General features: G+C 43.2%; 1 protein-coding gene across 1 annotated transcript in view; it reads left to right on the forward strand.

Annotated features, from left to right (window-relative positions):
* The window catches only part of pcsk5a (proprotein convertase subtilisin/kexin type 5a), a 32,523-nt gene extending 13,729 nt beyond the window's left edge, over positions 1-18,794 (forward strand). The window contains exons 18-37 of the mRNA XM_030436217.1: positions 159-262; positions 394-532; positions 759-874; positions 1,227-1,329; positions 2,725-2,861; positions 3,320-3,520; positions 3,916-3,984; positions 4,132-4,174; positions 4,359-4,501; positions 6,398-6,598; positions 8,081-8,164; positions 8,261-8,459; positions 10,369-10,583; positions 10,993-11,235; positions 12,992-13,228; positions 13,348-13,525; positions 14,143-14,360; positions 16,257-16,357; positions 16,802-17,015; positions 17,805-18,794. Of these exons, the coding sequence (XP_030292077.1) occupies positions 159-262; positions 394-532; positions 759-874; positions 1,227-1,329; positions 2,725-2,861; positions 3,320-3,520; positions 3,916-3,984; positions 4,132-4,174; positions 4,359-4,501; positions 6,398-6,598; positions 8,081-8,164; positions 8,261-8,459; positions 10,369-10,583; positions 10,993-11,235; positions 12,992-13,228; positions 13,348-13,525; positions 14,143-14,360; positions 16,257-16,357; positions 16,802-17,015; positions 17,805-18,292 (3,433 nt within the window). The 3' untranslated portion in view covers positions 18,293-18,794. The remainder of the gene's footprint in view (positions 1-158; positions 263-393; positions 533-758; positions 875-1,226; positions 1,330-2,724; positions 2,862-3,319; positions 3,521-3,915; positions 3,985-4,131; positions 4,175-4,358; positions 4,502-6,397; positions 6,599-8,080; positions 8,165-8,260; positions 8,460-10,368; positions 10,584-10,992; positions 11,236-12,991; positions 13,229-13,347; positions 13,526-14,142; positions 14,361-16,256; positions 16,358-16,801; positions 17,016-17,804) is intronic.
* Positions 18,795-18,814: the final 20 nt, after the last annotated feature.

Here is an 18,814-nt window from a genome sequence, read left to right on the forward strand (position 1 = left end):
CCGGAGTGCTGTGACTCAGTTCGCCAAGTACTTGTGGTGGTGTGCTGTGGGTTGGAAAACTGAGACTGCGGTCTAAAAGGCTATGAGTCATCTTGACGGTGTCACATGATTGGCTGTGTGTGTGTCACGGTGCCACATGCTCTCTTCGCCCTCTCCAGTCTGCAGGGGAATCGGTGCCAGCAGAGCTGCGCGGCAGGGTTCTACCACGAAAAGCAGGAAGGCGCATGCCTGCCCTGTCACAAGGCCTGCGCTACCTGTGCAGGTAAGAGCACAGGTCATGGGGGCAGGGGTCCGGAAGTGTATGAAAAACTTTAGAGCTCACGACACGGAGCCGCTTTCCGTCCGTCTTTGTGTTTTAAAAGCATGTTTGCTCCTGCCTCACTGCGGCATCAGGTGCAGGTGTCGAAAAATGCAACCGTTGTGCAGAAGGCTACTTGATGGAGGAGTGGAGGTGTGTGCCCTCGTGCAGTGCCGGCTTCTACGCCACAGAGCCAAACCCAGAGATAGCTGATGGGCACAGGATATGTAGGAGGTGAGCTCACTGGTGTGTGTTCAGGTGTGGGTGGTTTGTTTATCTGCTGATGGCAGGCCTTATTCTGGTGGTTGGCTTCTGTGCTTGTTTTCGAGCTTGTGTTTGTTTGTGAGCGGCTGTACGGGTGTAGTTTCATCCTCTCTGTGATTTCTGCCTTTTTTTTTTTCACGGTCAGTACGTGTGTTTGTGTTGCGCATGTGTTCAGTCTCGGCGCTCTCCTCTTCAGGTGTGACGCCAGCTGTCTCACCTGTGTGGGGCCGAGCCGGGGGAACTGCAGCAGCTGTTCCAGCGGTCACAGCCTGCAGGATGGAGTGTGTGCTGTTAACACCGAGTGCACAGACGGTCAGTCAACCGTCTTCTTTCTCCATTACGTGTTGGCTCACTGCTGTCCGATAAATAGAATTCCACCTTAAACACGTTTTTTTCTCCACTCACAAACACGATTATTTGCTTTAACTGAATTAATATCATATGTACACAACAGCTGCTAATGTTTGATGAGAGTATGGCGGCTGTTTGATATCTGTCTGTGTATATTTGTTAGACAGCTGAGCCATAAGTCAGGGTGTGTGTGTATATGGGATGTGTGTGTGATCCTTCCTACCCTTGCCATTTGACATTAAAACCCACCTCTGCGCATCAGAGGGTTACTCATCTCTCAGTCAGCGTCACGCTCTCACTGTACGTCCATCAGGAGAGTACCACGACAGCAACGGGAAGTGCCACGCGTGCGACGCAACGTGTCTGAAGTGCACAGGGCCGCGCAGAGAAGACTGCGTCAGCTGTGTTTCTTCACGGTGAGTTGGTCTTGACTTTTTTCAGATTCAGGGTCAGAGAGGAAATTAATGCATCCCGCTCTTTCTCGGAGGAGGAAGAAAAAGGTGTCTCACCAGTGTGCAGAGAGCAAATAATGATGTATCTGAGATATTTTTACCATCACGCGCAGTAAGACGCTGATGAATTTGATATTAAAAAATAATTGTGTGTGTTATTAAAGCCAGTCTTGTCTTGTCTTGTCTTGTCTTGCAGGAAAGGAATATAAAATTCATAATTATGTTTTCATCTTGGAGTGAATATTTTATTTCTAAATCAGCCCAGATAGGACAAACCAAAGGCTGGGACTTTCTTTCACGTCTTTCGTGTTTTTAGCGGTGGGACGAGGGGTGCTCAGTTGATTGCAATCTCCAACTTCACCACTAGATGTCACTAAATCCCCCTCAGTGGTCCTTTAACTGATGAGTCCTAATTGACAACCAGTGTTGGGCAAGTTACTAAAGAAGTGTACTCTTTCCTGATTACTCCATTAGAAAGTAATGCCATTACTTTATCTCTTAATTGGTATCAAAAGCACTTAGTTGCGTTACTTGTTATGTTACTTTTACATGAGTAAAGAAAGAAAATCAAATTGTATTCTGGCAACGCGTAACGCTGCGAGACCTAATATAGTAAATTTAATATAATTGCTCATTTTGAAATTGTACACCCTTGCACTGCTTGTTACTGGGAAACGTAATTATTATTACAGTGATCTATTACTGTAATAACGCGTTACTCCCCAACACTGTCAACAACTGTTGTGATGATGAATGAATCTTTCCACTAAATTGTTTCGGGAAATAAAAAGACGTTTGTGGTTCCAACTTCTCGTGATGAGAGAGCTTTTCTTTGTCGTGTATAAATTTAAACTGAATACGATTTTGGACTTTTAGTCAGACATTTGAAGACGTCGCTTTGGGAAATTGTGATTGTTTCTTCGATTGGATTGAATTTGAACAAGTCATAAAGATTGCCATTTATAGTCTGTTTCTTTGCACCTCATTTGGCAGAAGAAAATTGAACCAATTACCAAAAGACACACCGATTTACTGTATATAGTCAGGAGTAGGAATAGTTTAGGGTTATTGTTATTGGATGTATGGATGCATGCATATGTATGCAGTACAGAATTTCGACTAATCAGCATCAGTATCTAAAAGTCCCACATTGCCTCTCGGTTTAACGAACCATCGCCAGCCCTCCCTCTGCTCCCCCTGTGTCAACACGCTCAGCTTCATCTGTGTAACTCTGCCATATGTTACCTGCTGGGATGTAAATGAGTTCGGCTCATTTGCATAGACATAATTCATATCTGTTGATTTTGTGGCGCTGCAGCCGAAAAAAAAGTGTTTTTGTGACGCTGCTGTCGGCTGCAGGGCTCTGGATGACGGCCGCTGCGTGGAGGAGTGTGCCAAGGGCAAGTTCCGGTCAGGTGGCCGGTGTCACCTGTGTGACCACACCTGTGCCACCTGTGTGGATGCAGGAGCTGCCAACTGTACCAGCTGTGACACCGGTGAGGCCAGAACGAGCTCGATACTGTATATACTGTTTGTTTGCGTGTTTGTGTACCGCTTTCACTACAAAATGTGCGTTAATATGCAGGATTTTTAAAGACCTGCTAAAACTAGGTGACCGACTCCTTTCCAGTTACCAAGAGAAGAGTTTGTCTATTTGTTTTTTGTTCATGTGTGTCAAGTTCAGCATCAGAAATGCACCAGACAAACAGGAGACAGTCGAGAGCAGCACATCACATACCAATATTTACTCCATGGCTGTCTCTGATCTCGTTTCCACTCACTCCTGATGAAATATTCGGCTCTTTAGCTTTAATTGCTCTGCTCTGTTCACCCGCTGCTGGATGACTTCGTGCTGTCTGCCGTTCGGTGCTGGGAAGTTGAAGAAGCCAAAGTTCAGCCAAAGTTCAACATCGCCGCCGCTCTTCACACCACGATTTTTCTGTTTCTCCTCCAGATAAGTTTGGACTGGAGCGTTACCTGCACAAAGGCCAGTGTCTGGACGCCTGCCCCGAGGCCTTCTACCACTCCAAAGAGAGGAGCTGCGAGCGCTGCTCGGACCACTGCCGGCTCTGCACGAGCCCGACTCACTGCCTCAAGTGTAACTCATCCTACTACGTGTCCGACGGAGTGTGTGCCAAGTTGGAGTGTGGAGAAGGTAAACAGTTCTCACATGCTGCTGGGATGGACCGTGTTTCCATGTGGGGAAGTCAACTTCAAAATTCAGTGTTGTTGAGCTTCTTGAAGAATAAATTCAACCAAACATTACAATTCAGTCATTATTGACTGATGGTAAGTCAGGTGAGACTTCATAGTTTTGCTGACTTTCTGATTTGTTGTTCTGACTTGAGGGGACGTTCATGTGAATTCTCCCGGTTGGGAACCCTCCGGGGGAGTGTTGTGATTATTCCGACACCACGTTAATGCACTTTAAGTGTCAAAGATGACCTCGTAAAGTGTTTTGTCACACCTGTCCATCATTTGCCCTCTCGCCCCCTTTTTCTAAATGTTTTCCACTTTCTTTGACGCTTGCATTCCCTTTTCTTCTCCCAGGGGAGGTGGAGGATCCAGATTACGACGACTGCATGGCCTGCGAGGAGGGCTGCAGGAAGTGCGTCCTGTGTAAGTCACGGCTCAGAGGCCCAAATGAACGCTTGCCCACAGCAGAGCGAGCTCTCCTCCCAGTGTGTTGCCGACCATGTTCAGGAGTTTTTCCTGGTAGTTGCAGTTAAAGAGGAGAGCTGAGTTTTTTTTGTCTGCTTTCAACAGATAACCCCAGGCATTGCCTGTCCTGCATTGAGGGCTTTTACAAGTAAGGCTGTGTGCCTCACTGTCTCCATGTGTGATCTCGCCTCTCTGCACCCGCTCTGCCTTTCAGTTCACTGCCATGCTAGAATAAAAAAGGGACCTTTTTTTTTGTTGCTGTGAGTGAACAGTGTGTGTGTGTTTGTGTGGGGGAAAACTGCAGGTATATAGACTGCTGCTTTTGTTATCAGTTTTCAGGATGGCTGCTATAAGAACTGCCCGGCTAAGACGTACAGCGTGGAAGAGGAGATGACCTGCGTTCCGTGCGATGACAACTGTGTGAGCTGCGATGTACACGAGTGCTACTGGTGTGAGACCGACCTTTTCTTATCAGGTAAAACGACCCCCCCCCCCACCAAGACATGAAGACATGGTGTATTAATTACAGTGGTGGAGGAAGTATTCAGATCCTTCACTTAGAGTAAACAGAGGCAAAATCAACCCCCTATCAAAATTACTTTTGTTTTCCCAAATCTATCCTCCAAAGTTATTCCAGATATTTTGATTACACACTGACATGATGGCATGATATTAACAGATGTATTTAAAGGTGCACTATGTAGTTTTAGGGAAGACATTTGAATCAGAAGAGAAAGATCTTTATTGACTGATTTTTTTTTTTTTTTGTATGCCTTATCAAGTGAACAATCCCTCTTTATTTTCATTACTGAACAAACAAACTGACCTCAAAGGACAACACATCTTCATACTGTTTTACTTTGTTTATATGTGGCGGACCCTGCCACCTTTCTAGCTTCAAACGGTGATCTGGGGGGTTTATTTCCCTCTGAGAACAGCTTGTTTATTCAGTTAGGAAAATATATTTATATATTTCTTAATTTGTATTTTTACCTTATTTATATTGTTAATTTAAAAATTCTGAGTTCGAATTCCTTTTCCAAAACTACACAGTGCTCCTTTTAAGGCAGTGGTTCCTAAACGGTGTGGCGCGTGGAATACGTTATTATTGCATATATACAAGTACGCAACAAGTAATGAATAACTTTAATGTACCATATCGGTACTTTTGTATGCACTTATTTCCCAGTACAGAGGCAAATTCTTTACCATAAAAAAGTACTTTCAGGGAACGTCACTTTTTCACCGTTCACCCATTTGCTGGATGGGGGGAATTATTAGAACGTTACACATCGATGACCCTGAGTTACAGCCAGTGGTAAGAATGATAACAGAGGTAAAATGGAACGCTTTCTCGTGCAGAGCATTTCACCTCTTTTTCTAATATAGTGGTTTAAATACTTGCTGCTGCTTTTATGTAATTTTACAAGGTTTCAAATGAATTTTTGAATCATTGTGCTAATTATTCATCAGTAATGTTGTTTTTGGCATCCAAAGATGAATACATGTATATTTACAGAGTGATTAGATAACACGAGTTATAGAGGCTATTTTGCATAGATTTAAATGCAGGTGTGCTTTGAGGTTTTGGCTCGACCTTTGGTGTGTGGAAACCGCAAATCTGAGGTATTAAAACTGGATTCAGCTGGATTTTGAGAGCCGTGCAAGAGAGGAGGACCGGAGAGGACCTCAAATTAAAATGCAGAAACCGCTGTTAGCTCCTGTCATTTCAGTTTATATTGTGCTTTATTGGTGCACATTTCCAAGCAAAACTGCAATTAATCAAATCACTAAATAGTAAATGCCTCGGGGTAAAGTCTTCGGAGCCCCAGGGCAGGTCCTCAGTTGGTCACACAGCCTTGACTATAGCTGTCAAATAAACATAGTGGACCAAAAGTGCAACATTTCTCTCTAATATGTCGTTAACTATAATTATAAAGTGTGTGCAAGCACTGAAAATGAAAAATACTTACAAAGATTATCCAGCAGATTTTACATTGCACAGATTTGCACGGATCAAAATAAATGCTGCACAACAAGAGAAGCTGTCTCACTCATTCCATTCATTTTACTTTATTGTCCTTGACCGGCATTACCCACAATGCAACGAGACTGCAGGCAGTTCTGCATAACTTTCCATTGTTCTGCCGGCAGCGTCTAATGTAAAGCCGCTGACCTCCAGTGGAGCTGAGGAGCGTTAATGCAGTAGTTCTTCACAAGAGATGTAAAATAAACTTTGATGTGCAAATTTGTGGAAAGACACTTTAAGCAAAGTACACGTCCTTCAAATTGTGACCATGCCCTGCTAAGTGGACTTCATACAACATAGATCTCAGAAACCAGAGAAACAAACGTCTCTTATTTTCTCCAGAGGGGAGTTGTGTTTCAGAGTGTCCCGATGGTTTCTATGGCGACGAAGACACCAACGACTGCGAGGAGTGTCACCCGGACTGTGTGACATGTAGCGGCCCGGAGGGCGATGACTGCCTGTCGTGTGAGGAGGCGAAGACGCTGGAAAACGGAGAGTGTGTGTCCGACCACGAGGTCTGTCCCATTAAGACCTTTCGCAGCGGTGAGACTAATACTTATGTATTCCACTAATCCAACTGTCTGCCCATAATGAATCAGGGATTTGGGCACTTTCACAGGGGCAGAAAAGAAATCTTGGAGGGTAATTGGTCTGTGTGCCACCGTCCCTGAACCCTGCACCAACTTAAGTGCTCAAGACGGTCAGAACCACTGAACGTCAGCCAGATACGGACTTTGAAATAATTGATTGTATATGCCGAACGTTTAGCTCCTCCGTGGAATTAGTTGGACAGACCTTTAAAACAACATATGGTAATTAGTGTGAAGCTGGACATCTTAATTATAGGAGCTGAAATAACTCAGAGAAAAGTACATAGGTTATTACAAAGGTTGAATTTGAACACACACAAGTTAAGTTATTCTAAAACTTTGGAACTTTGAACAGCAGCATGTTGCAGGAGGACATTGGGCCTTTGTGTCAAATTGATTTAGTTTGTGAAGAGTGGGTTTTCATACTATTCCTAATTGTTGGTTTTTTAATCGCTGTTGTTCAAGAAATTTCCGGAGGCTTTTTTAAAATGTTTTATTTTTTTGTACAGGAAATGCGTCGAAACAATTTGTTGACCCGGCAAGCTTGTTGAATCCTCCCATTTCCAGTGTTTACGCTGAACAAAGCTAGTTAGCCACTAGCACTAGTTTTATATTTAGCATACAGACAAGAGAGTGCTTTCGATCCTCACCGTTTCCCATGTCAAACTAACTCTTTACAGCGGATTGGAGACGAGGTACAAAATTCAACACTTATTTGACGCTGAAATGGTTCCTGAATACATCAAGACTCAATATTTTAATCACTTGTACATCATAAATGTGAGGGAAAGTTAAAAATACAAACTGAATCCTCTCACTTCTACAAGGTGGGAACATCTGTGTCAGGTAAGGCCAAAGTAACTCTTGTTTCCGTATGCTAAATATGATGGCTAGCAGGCTATTGAAAAAAAGGGGGAAACAGCTTGCCGAGTCTGTCCAAAGTAAAAACCACAATTTGTACATTTCTGTAAGTAAATAAGTAAGAAATGATTTTATAAAAATGTATTTCTAGATCAGACATCATTATGTATGTTTAAATAAAAGGTAAAAGAAGAAAAATAAGATATAAAATGTTAATAAGTACAGTTTAAAGGTGTTTGTAGCTAGGCTAAGCTAGCTAACTGCCTGCTAGCTGTAGCTTCGTATTTAGTGCCCAAACATGAGAGTAGTGTCAGTCTTCTCAGCTCATTCTTGACAATATACATTTGTTTGTGAAAATGTAAAAGTATAGGCTATATGAATTGGACTACCAGCACTATTGCTGCAACGTATCTTCCAGAAATTGTTTTTTTCTGCTTTTTAATGGATGGATGGAGAGGATGTGTGTCATCGTTAGCCTGTACAGTGATGCGTACTATTATGATCCTGGATCAGAGACAGGTTTCCCTCTTGCTGTGTCTTGCTGTTATGACCGTGTCATTTATTTAACCTTCAGATGACGGAGCGTGCGAGGACTGCCATCCGTCCTGTGAGTCCTGCTCTGGAGAAGAGAAGAATCAGTGTACGAAATGTGCACAAGGTCGGTCAGTCACTTATGTAGCCCGCAACAGCAGTTTCATATTTTCCTGGTTGCAACCGCAGCGGTGATGATGTTTGCTCTTTCTTCCTCCTCCAGGCCGGTTTCTGACCACACAGCAAACATGTGTGTCAAAGTGTCCGGGGGGTTTCTTCGCCAGCCGGCTGAGCGGCGTGTGTGAGGCCTGCCCTCCAGGCTGTGTACAGTGTGTGGACGCTCAGCGCTGCAGCCGCTGTCAGAGCACTCGTAAAGCTCAGTATTTCCTGCAGGATGGACAGTGTGTCCAGGAGTGTGTCAGGTGAAGGCTTCATCCTGTCACTGTTGTTTTTTTGTTGTTTCATAGTTATGTACATTATTTAATCAGGAAGTTGAGATCTCATTTATAATTAAGACCCCAGTACAGAATAAAAAAAAACAAAGAGAATAGAATAAATAAATAATTAAAGTGGTAATGTGCAGAAGCCCTGAAGGCAAGTGAGGATGTTTTTAGTTTTTTTTCTGGTGATCGCAAGTTTTGATCGAAATTGTTTTCTCTCCTGTGTTTATGAGAACTAGTGTAAAAAAGGTTTTGTCGAGATAATCCTTGTAATTCCTTTCTTATTTGTCCGTGAAAACAAGGGGAAAAAACAATTTCAAGTACCATACAGATTGACAAACATTCTTTCCAGGAGATTTTTTTTTAGATTTCAGGAGATTTTCTTTTTTTTTTCATTTGTGAAACTAATTTGAAAGAAATTGAGTTTTTCTTTTAAAATTTTGATTTATTTTTTGTGTGGTTTTTATTTTAGCATTTTTTTCATCTAGTTTCACAGAAGGAAAAAACCTTCCACAGAATATTTTCCGTGAGATTTTTTTTGAAATTTAGTTTTGTTAAAAGTTAGTTTTTCCTCTCTTTTTTGTATGTTTTTAGAGTTATTTAACTCACTCTCACAGATGGAAAAGAAATTCTTCCAAAAAAATATTTTCATGTAGATTTTTTTTTTCAATTTCAGTAGATTTATTTTTTCTAATTTGTGAAACTAATCGGAAAGAAATGGGGAGTTTTGGCAGTTAAAAATGTATTTATTTTTATTTTTATTCTTTAATCAGTTTTTTTTTAAATGATCTTCCAGGAGATTTTTTTCATCTGTGAAACTAGTTAAAAAAAATTCATAAAAAAATCTTCAAAAAAATGCATGCAAGAATTTTTTTCCCCTAAAAAAACATTTTTTTCTCGCCCCTCTGGGCTTCCATAGTAATGACAAAGAAATGTAACCAAAAAATAAAGTATACAACCATAAAGAAAACAGAATGACGAAATGAAGTCTAAACTATCATTGGAATAGATGTAACATAAGAAAAGCCAAAAGAAAAATAAAGGACAACACTCCCATCAAACTGTTTATTCTTGCCACATTTCGGCAAGCCGCCCTTCAACAGCGTGTATTCTTGCAGATATAACATTGACTAAAAATGCAAGGATAGTGTGTGGATATATAAAAAAAATAATAAAATTTGACATGGTTAAACAATCACAGCCAAAATTATTGAAACCCGCAGCCATAACCTGTCTGGAAATTAATTATTCTCAGTTCCCAAGTATGGTGGGAAATTTAACCCTGCTTGCAATCTCATGTTGAAGCACGATCTCTGAAGAGCCAAAAGCAAAATGTTAAGCGATGTCTCCGACGGCCATGATTTTGACATTTCTTACTTGATGTTTATGCGCCATTAAATTGTGGCATCCTTGATACTGAGAGAAGAGGTCCTTCACGCTCCGTTAGCACCGAGACGACCACTTTTAAGTTTTTTGGCCATGAGGGCCTTTTTTAATTTTATATTTACTGCCGACTGTGGAGCAGTTTTTTAAAGCAATACTTTATAACTACGTGATTGTCTGGATTAATTATTGGCAGTCCTCTGTCGACGGGCGCAGGGAGTGGAGCAAAATGTCAGTTGTCTTGTTTACCCCAGCAGCAGCAGCACAAATTCATGACAGCAACTTGGATACAAAATAAGAAATATAAGCAGCCCGACTTGACACATGTCAAGTTTATACTTGCGTTGGTCTTAAATAGTAATGTATCAGTTTAGTGGTGCGTCTAATGTATGTCTGTTAAGCAGCTTGATGTGATTTCAGCAGAATCTAAATGTTAAGCACAAAAACAAAGACAAACATGCATAATAACCCCGGTGTACCCGTATCTGTGTGTCTGCTGATCCCACAGGGGTTATCCTGCAGGCCAGGTGTGTCGGAGCTGCGCGGCGGGCTGTGCGTCGTGTGCGAAGAATGCCACGCACTGCCTCACCTGTGAAGAACCTCTCCTCCTACACAAGCACCAGTGTGTGGACGAGTGTCCTCCAGCGCACACTGTGCGGGACAGGGAGTGCCAGCACTGCCCCTCGGCCTGTCAGGAGTGCAGCCCACTCGGGTCGTGCACAGGTACTGACACACAGCGCAGATCGGAGCTGCCGGAGCTTGTTGGGTCTAACACTCTCTGCACATTGTGTTACTTTGACCTGTTAGTGTGGCGTTTGATATTTTTAGCCGCACCAGCGACATGGCTGTAGGCGACTACCATTTTGATCCAAACTGGAATATGTCAACGTACGGGCATTCATAGTACCCTATGTTGTCATGGCAGCCATTTTCCTCTGACATCACGCTCAGCATGCTGTGGACTCCAGTGTGTCTTCACAACAATGTCAGGAATCTTGTGTTTTTCCTCTGACTACCGTGTGCAGCAGACTTTTCTTCCTCTCGCACTCCTCTCTAAGACTTTAGGGTATAGTTTCAAAGAGTTGCACTAAATTGTTCTTCCATTCAGCACTGAAAGCTGTTCTCTGTGCAGGCTGTGAGGAGTATCACTTTCTCCACGAGGGCCTGTGTGTGCTCGACTGTCCCGAGAGGTTCTTTGAGGACAACGAGCAAAGGGAGTGTTTGCGTTGCCACCCCGACTGCGTTTTGTGCGACGGCCCGAACAACAATGACTGTGATGCCTGCGCAGACCCGGAGGCCACTCTGCATAATGGAGCATGTCTGGCAGCCTGCCCCTCTCATACCTATAGAGACGCGTTAACAGGAGAATGTAAAGGTACAGCAGGAACATTAAGCACAAGTTCTGTTAACTCAGGAAGAATTTGAGAGCCAGGAGTGCACTCCTCTGATCAAAACCAAGTGGAGATTCACTGATGGTGTTAATATTATACATTCAGAACTCTTTTAGGCGTGTAAAAAATATTCAGAGATGATCAGTTTCTCCCTAAAACTTAATTTCCTCCCCGCCGATGCAACACATTCTGCCCTGTGGAGCGTCCTTCATGCATCTTCTCAATTATATTCTCTACTATGCCGGAGTGCGTTTCCTGACTCAGACTAAAATAGCATCTCTTTTCAGACGGGTAACAGGCAGCTGTCAAACCTTGAAAACAAAACAGCGACGGCAGAGACAGTTCCCTAGAGAAAGACACATCGCTCTAGTTTTGTTATTCAAAAAAAAAGAAAAACACAAAGCGTGGTGTGTTTCTCCCAGGAAAATGTTGTAGGCGATGCCCACTTTTGTTGCTACATACAGTAGCTGCCAGCAGTAAGACATTAAAAGGGAAGAGGAACATTGTTGTACTGCGAATGGACAGACCGGGGGGTTTTAATATTTATTTTCATCTGAGGCTGCAGACAGTGTTTTCACGGATCACACTTTGATAACCTAATCGGCGTTCCTGGGCAAGGAAAATGTGTTTATATAGCACATTTCATACCCGAAGGCAAAGTGCTTCACAGATAACACAGGCAAAAAGCAGAAAGAGGCGATAAAAAAAAACAATAAAAACAGGCAAACAAAAGCACACAGAGTGAAAACAATAAAAAAGCAAATAGGTGGAAACTACCAGGTAAAGTGTTTTATTACAGACAAGATAGAAATAGATATGTTATTCAAGTCTTTTACCGAGTACAGTGAATGTTTATTATCAGCATGCTTGTAGAGCAACAGAACACGTGATTGGGATGCAAGAAAAAACGGTTTGTGTCAGAAATAAAGATGTAATTAGATTACAGACACATTCAATAAAAAGGGGGATAACTAACAGGATTACAGAGGACACACACTCGTTACTAAGAGTAGATAAAAGTTGTCTTATTGAAATGTTTTCTTTTTTTTCTAATCCAAACGTAACAGAAAGTAATCAAGTAGCATTACTTTTATATTGTGATACTTGGATTAGATTACTGACTATGGCTAGTTACAGTGTTGTGAAAAGTACACAAAGGTCATACTTGAGTAAAAGTAAAGATGTCTTTGGTGAAAGACATCTTTACCTTAGTGAGTAGTTGAGTAAAAGTTTTTAATATCTGACAGTAAATATACTTTAGAAGTTTTCTGGCAATAAAGGTACTTAAACCAAAAAAAGCGAGCAATAGTTAATTATACAGTCAGTTCAGTTAGATCTATTTAAATGTGTGTATACTATTGTATATTATTGGGCTGTTGGACTATCAGATCCAGTGTTTAGCCTGTTTCTTTGGCTTTGGCTCTGATGCAGCATGTAATCTACAGAGTAACTTCTAACTAAAGTGATCAGATTAATGTAGTGGAGTAAAAAGTAAAATATTTGCTTCTAAAATGAATTTGAGTGGAAGTTTAAAATAGGAAATACTCAAGTCCTGTACCTCAACATTGTACTTAAGAACAGTAGCTGAGTAAATGTACTTAGTTACATTCCATCACCGGGTTTTTAGTAACCGTATCGGAATACATTTTTAAAGTACCAACCCTGATTATCAGATGAATAAAAGAAAATATCGATTCTTCTTCTGCTTCACTGAAGGTGTGATAACTTTTTTATTCCCAGACTGTGACGTCTCTTGTCTTACCTGCTCCGGGCCCCACGCCGGCTCCTGCACCAGCTGCAGAGACGATCAGAAGCTGGACGGCCACACTCACTGTCTGCCATCGGCCAACAAGTGCTCGCCTCGCCAGTACGCGGACCGGGACGGGGAGTGCCACCCGTGTCACAAGTACTGCCACAGGTGCTCGGGTCCCGGCAAATCTCACTGCCTGAGCTGCAACCAGAGACATCTCCTGCTCAGTGAGTCGAGTTTGTGAATCCTCTGAAAGCCTGCGTGTCCTGGAAGGCTCTCCGGGCCTCTGCGGCTTGTTTTGTTGTTTGTGCGGCCGCGTTATATTCACGTGTGTCTGTTGGTGCAGATGGCACCTGTGTGGCAGAATGCCCCGCGGGCTCCTATGAGGACGAGTCGGGGCAGAAATGCGAGCCGTGCCACCCTTCCTGTCAGTCCTGCGTCGGAGAGCACAGCCACGAGTGCCTCGCATGCAAAACCCACCTGTTCCGTGAGGGCAAAGAGTGCGTGGAGACCTGCCAGCACAGGTAGTTTAACCCGCTCACCGTCCAGCTGTGCCGCTCATCCATCACATTAAGTGCGGTCGCTTGAGGTTGTCATTAATAAGAGATCTGCCTGGTCCCGTAATGTCACCGTGGACACTAAAGCACTGCTTGTCTTTAGTTAGCCGGACAGGGGTGCATTCTGGAGGCAGAAGCTAATTTAGCCTGAGATTTAAATAGCCGTTCATGTGGCCTGTAAAATGCTAATTAGGCCTGATTTTATTTGGGGTGCAGTGATTGAGAGTGTTAAATTAATGTGCCGTTAAATTGAGGAGCAGTTAAATACTCAGGAGAAAACAGGAAAGGGATACAAAGGCTATTTATTCCTGTGACGAGCCTCCTGCCTCTTTACTTTCAGCGCATAGTGAGAAGGAGAATATCAGTCAGATTTTATCATTCAGAGCCCGTGTCCGTCTGAAGGGTTTTGTTTTGCCTGCGTTCCCCTTCTCGTGGTGTCTGAGCAGCTACTGTTGTTTATGGCTGTGTGTGACTGAGTAGCTGTGGGGAGGAATTTCCTTTGAGGACGAAACAGAATCTCGTCTAATCTCGTCTAATTTAATTGAATGTAATCTATCATAACTTTCTCACCATCCGTCCCACAGTCACTATGGAAACGCGGCCTCGAGGACGTGCGAGAAGTGTGACCCGAGTTGCGGCGAGTGCATCGGGGGTGGCGAGGACAGCTGCCTGAGCTGCCCCCCGGGTCTCATCTACTTGCGGAAAGAAGGCCGGTGCCTCCCCTCGTGCCCGCAGGGATTCTACCACAACGCAGCGCACAGGACCTGCGAGCCCTGCCACGCCAGCTGCAGGGCGTGCTCAGGTACGGGCGTCCACTCAGCAGTTAGCTCGTGTCACGCAGACGAACACACACACGCAGATTTACACGAAGGCGATGAGTTATTGATGATTGTTTTCTCCACGGACTGCAGGTTTGAAAGCGGTGGGCTGCTCAGACTGTGATGGTAGAGCACAGGTTCATGTGTCCTGTGTCCTTACTTTCAACAATCTTGGGCTAATTATGTGAACAATTAAAACTGTTTATCTAATTTAAAGTTAAAATACAAGGCTGGCAATATTCTATATTTGTGTTATAGTCAACAAATCTCATGAAAAAGACCAGGAGCAACAACGTGTTGGTCTGTCTCCCCAGTCAGCGTTGATAAAATGTCGCCACCAAATTAAAAAAGCTAGTCTAAAGCTAAAGAAGCTGTACTTCCCAAAAGCATTAATGACAGTAGAAAAGAGCAATTGGGAAACTGTGGGACTGTCAGATGTTCGTGAGTAATTACAGCATTGGCCGATTGTGCCTGTAGGTCGAAGCAAGTCAGAAAAGAGTCGTTCTGATGTTGAAACTCCAGTTTTGACTCTGAAAAATATGGCCCGACCATAAAACACCTGCTTTTAGAATGGATTTTGGTTTACTTGTCTGGCCACGCGAAAGGCCGCCAGGAGCAGAGGGTGCTTTAATGTTAATGCCCATCAATAATGAACCTTAAACGGCATTAAATAAAGTAAAAGTGGGGCTCAAACCGGCCTACACACAGGTCACACAATAACCACACACTGCTATTAAAGTAGCGACAGCTGTCCGCTTCAGCGATGTAATTAGTTTACATTAACGTCACATTGGAGAGAGTACCCAAACAGCCAAATAAAGTCTTAATGACAGAATAAGTGACAGATGACAGAAATGCATTACATGGACATTTCAGTGAAGGTAGATGTGTGTGACAGCTTGGTCCACTTTAATGGAGGCGGACTGAAAGCACACTTATCGACCGCGATTTCTTTGTTTTGATAGAATTACGCTCAACAACAATATAAAATGATTTACTGCCTGACTAGCCACACCATGTTGGCTCTTAAGAGCTAAAAAAGCGACAAGGTGTTCTTATTTTATGCTGTCGGAAATCACTTACAGTCCATCAAATTAAAAAAGCGCCGTGACCTGATGGAAGGCCAGAGTACCTTAATAGGCTGCTTTCCTCTATAGCTAAGAGTGACTGAAGGGTTGAGAAGAGTTTTATAACGTATTAAAACATCTTTTAAACGTGCTCTCGATGTACACACTTAAGTTTTTGCTCTCCTTTATTCACAAGTTGAAGTAAAAGACTTTCTCCGTGCACACGTAAGGCTTATTTTGAATTTTAAGTTGTTGCAAAGCAGAGGTGTTTTTCTTTGCCAAGATAATCCATCCACCTGACACGTGCAGCAAATCAAGATGCTGATTAAAAGGCATGAATATTGCATGAAAAACGTGAGAAAAACCAAAGACCGTTTATATTTTTGTCGACATTAGAAAATGTGGTCTCCATACAGGTATATATTTTCTCTTTCTGCGACAGCACCGGGGCTCGGTACACTGATCCCATCTGCAAAAGTCTTGAAAAACAAGTCATAAAAATAAGCCCTCATTTTTATTAAGTTGCCAAACATTTGTCAGTAAATTTAAGGTAAAGGTAAGAAAAAGTAAAGGTGTAAGAAAATAACTCAAACAGTGATAAATGGTGTATTTGTCGGGGGAGTGTTTTCAGTCTTGTATTTAGTGTAGCAGATAATATTTCCAGCAGACAACATGTCACTGTGTGCAGTGGTGTGGCTCATAAATAGCCAACAAAACTTGATTAAGTGTGGATTTTTGATATTCTAATGGTATTCTAAGATGCAGAATACCACCAGACTCACTTAGACCCTTTCACTTGTCACCTGTCTGCAGGTGAAGACTCCCAGTCATGTGACTCCTGCTACCCTGGATACCTGCTCTCAGACGGCGCGTGTGAGTCCATGTGCGATGTCGGCCGGTACCCCGTGATGAAGGTAACCGCACTTAAGTTTTTAATTTCACCAATATCAACTTTTATTTAAAAAGTCCTCACCGTGTCCTTGCTGCGCCAAAATAATTATTAATAATGTTTTGGCCCCGGGTATCATATAATGTAATTTAGACTAACTTATTACTGCACCAGGAGAAATCTCAAGCCGCAGACTGAAAGTGATTACTGTGTCACGATTCCTAAATAAATCTCCTGGCTCATGCTGTGAGGCAACTAATTGAAACTGTCTGGCAGGTAGATGCATATTAATTGATTAGGCTGAAAGGCAGTGCATCTCTTAAACTCGTAAGACTACTTTTAGAAATGGAAGTTTTGCATGTCTTTAGGAGCACAGAATCAGCGGTTATGAGGTAAGATTGTTGCTGTCGCTGTGTGTCTGAGTATGTCGTCTCTTCAGTAGCAGTCCTTTTCTCCGGCCCCTCATTAGGGTTCAGGCCACGCTTGCGAGGACTGCGACAGCTCCTGTCTGGAGTGTTGGGGGCCCGGTCCGGCCAACTGCACCGTGTGTCCATCTCAGGCCATCTTAGAAGCTGGAGGGCGCTGTCTGCTTTGTTGCCGCCATGAGGAGGAGGAGGAAGAGGAGGAGGAGGAGGAGGTCTCAACGCAGCAGCAGGACTGCTGCAACTGCACTGAGACTCGAGGTAGGCTGCAAGTCGTGACTAGGATTGAGTGTCTGCTTTTTCAGGTCAACGCTGACATTCGGAAAAAGTTTTATATATATTTTGTGGTTGCGCAGACGACGGATCTAAAGGTTTAACTTCTCATGAAAATATCGCTGGTAAAGTAACAGTTATGGAGCTGGAGCTAATGAACTCATGGTATTATAATAAAAAAGGTTCTTTTGTAGCACCAGTCGACCCTTTCTCAGCAGCAATAAGTCAAATGCTGTCTGCGAGGCGAAGCCCAGGGGAAAAAGTCCGAAAGTCGCTCGCTGCTGCTTGTTGAGCATTTAAAGGTCAACTCCGCCAGTTTCACACATTAAAGTGTGTTAACAGGTGTTGGGGCGTACGACTGCATATGTGAAAAACGTAGTTTTAAAGGCTTTTTGTGGCTTCAGAGGAAGCTGCATGTAATCTGATAAATTGTGTCCAGTGATGTCACTCAGTGGCAAAGTTGCATTGTGGTTAATGTAGGCACCAGGTGTTAAGAAGCAGTCCACCGGGCGAGCATTGCACTCCTAGAACACTGTTGGACACCTTTTACTCCACTACATTTATTTGATTACTTTAGTTACAGCTAGAGCCACAGTAGCACATGCTAACATTCATTTATGTTTGTGGCAGTTGGATGGAAAACGCTGTTAAACGGGAAAAACACAAGCCGGAATCAGCATCAAATGACTAATCAAGCAAAAGAAATGCTTTAATGTTTAGACAAAACACAAACTTGGACATCGGTGTCTGAACTTCCTGCCTTTGTGGGATTTCCAGGAGTGTGCGTCCTCAGCACCAACTTGGCGTTCAGGAACGAGGAGGAAGAGGAGGCCAGCGGTAACCTGGCAGTCTTCATCATCGCCTGCATCCTGTTGGTGTTTGGACTGGTGGCTGTCGTCTTCCTCGTCAGACACTCCCGCTCCAAGAGCGCGCCCCCGGACATCCCTCCCCGAGGCTACGAGAAGCTGGGCTCTGGCGGGGGCTACGGGGGTGGCAGCAGAATCGGCGGCTACAGCTCCTCTTCCTCCGCGAGCTACAGTGGCCGCGCCAGCTCCTCAGGCGGTCGGTTCAAGGAGGCTGAGTTGGTTGACATTGGCGAGCGCCGCTTGGGGAGTAAGGATGATGACGACGACGACGATGAAGACGAGGACATTGTTTACATGGGCCAGGACGGCACCGTCTACAGAAAGTTCCGGTACGGACAGCTGGGAGAGGACAACGAGGACGAGCTGGAGTACGATGATGAGAGCTACACGTTCAGATGAAGCACAAAAGAATCTCTCTATGGAATCACTTCTCCTTTCTCTTCTCTTCCTCGCTCCTCTTCCTCCCTCTGTGCTGTTTATCTCCTCCTGCCCCGAGGGACAGACCCGTTTATCCTTCAGTGGATATGAGTTGAACCAAATGAGACATGAGAAGCTATTTATACTGAGCTATCCATTCACAAAATGAAACATGGTGCGGACTGTCCTACGCTGTTTTGCATCCTTCCGAGTTTTTATATAATTAAGGTTGATTTTCTAGACTTAGTTTGGAGTATAAACTATTCCCACATATATATATAACATAATTTATCATGATCATTTACCAGTTTTGACAGATTCTTTAATCACATTATCTGTCTTTTAAATTGTTGTGGTGTTGCATTAAAAAGTTTTAGTTGAATTAATCATCGTTTTCCCTTTGCTTTTGCTTTATTCCCAAGTGTTTGCAGTCATTTTGAAAACGTGGGCTCTGTTTTAAATAAAGTCTGTTAAAAAAGAAAAATGCATCGGAGAACGAGTCAT

This window comes from Sparus aurata, chromosome 12, assembly GCF_900880675.1.
Source record: "Sparus aurata chromosome 12, fSpaAur1.1, whole genome shotgun sequence".
Taxonomy (NCBI): Eukaryota; Metazoa; Chordata; class Actinopteri; order Spariformes; family Sparidae; genus Sparus; species Sparus aurata.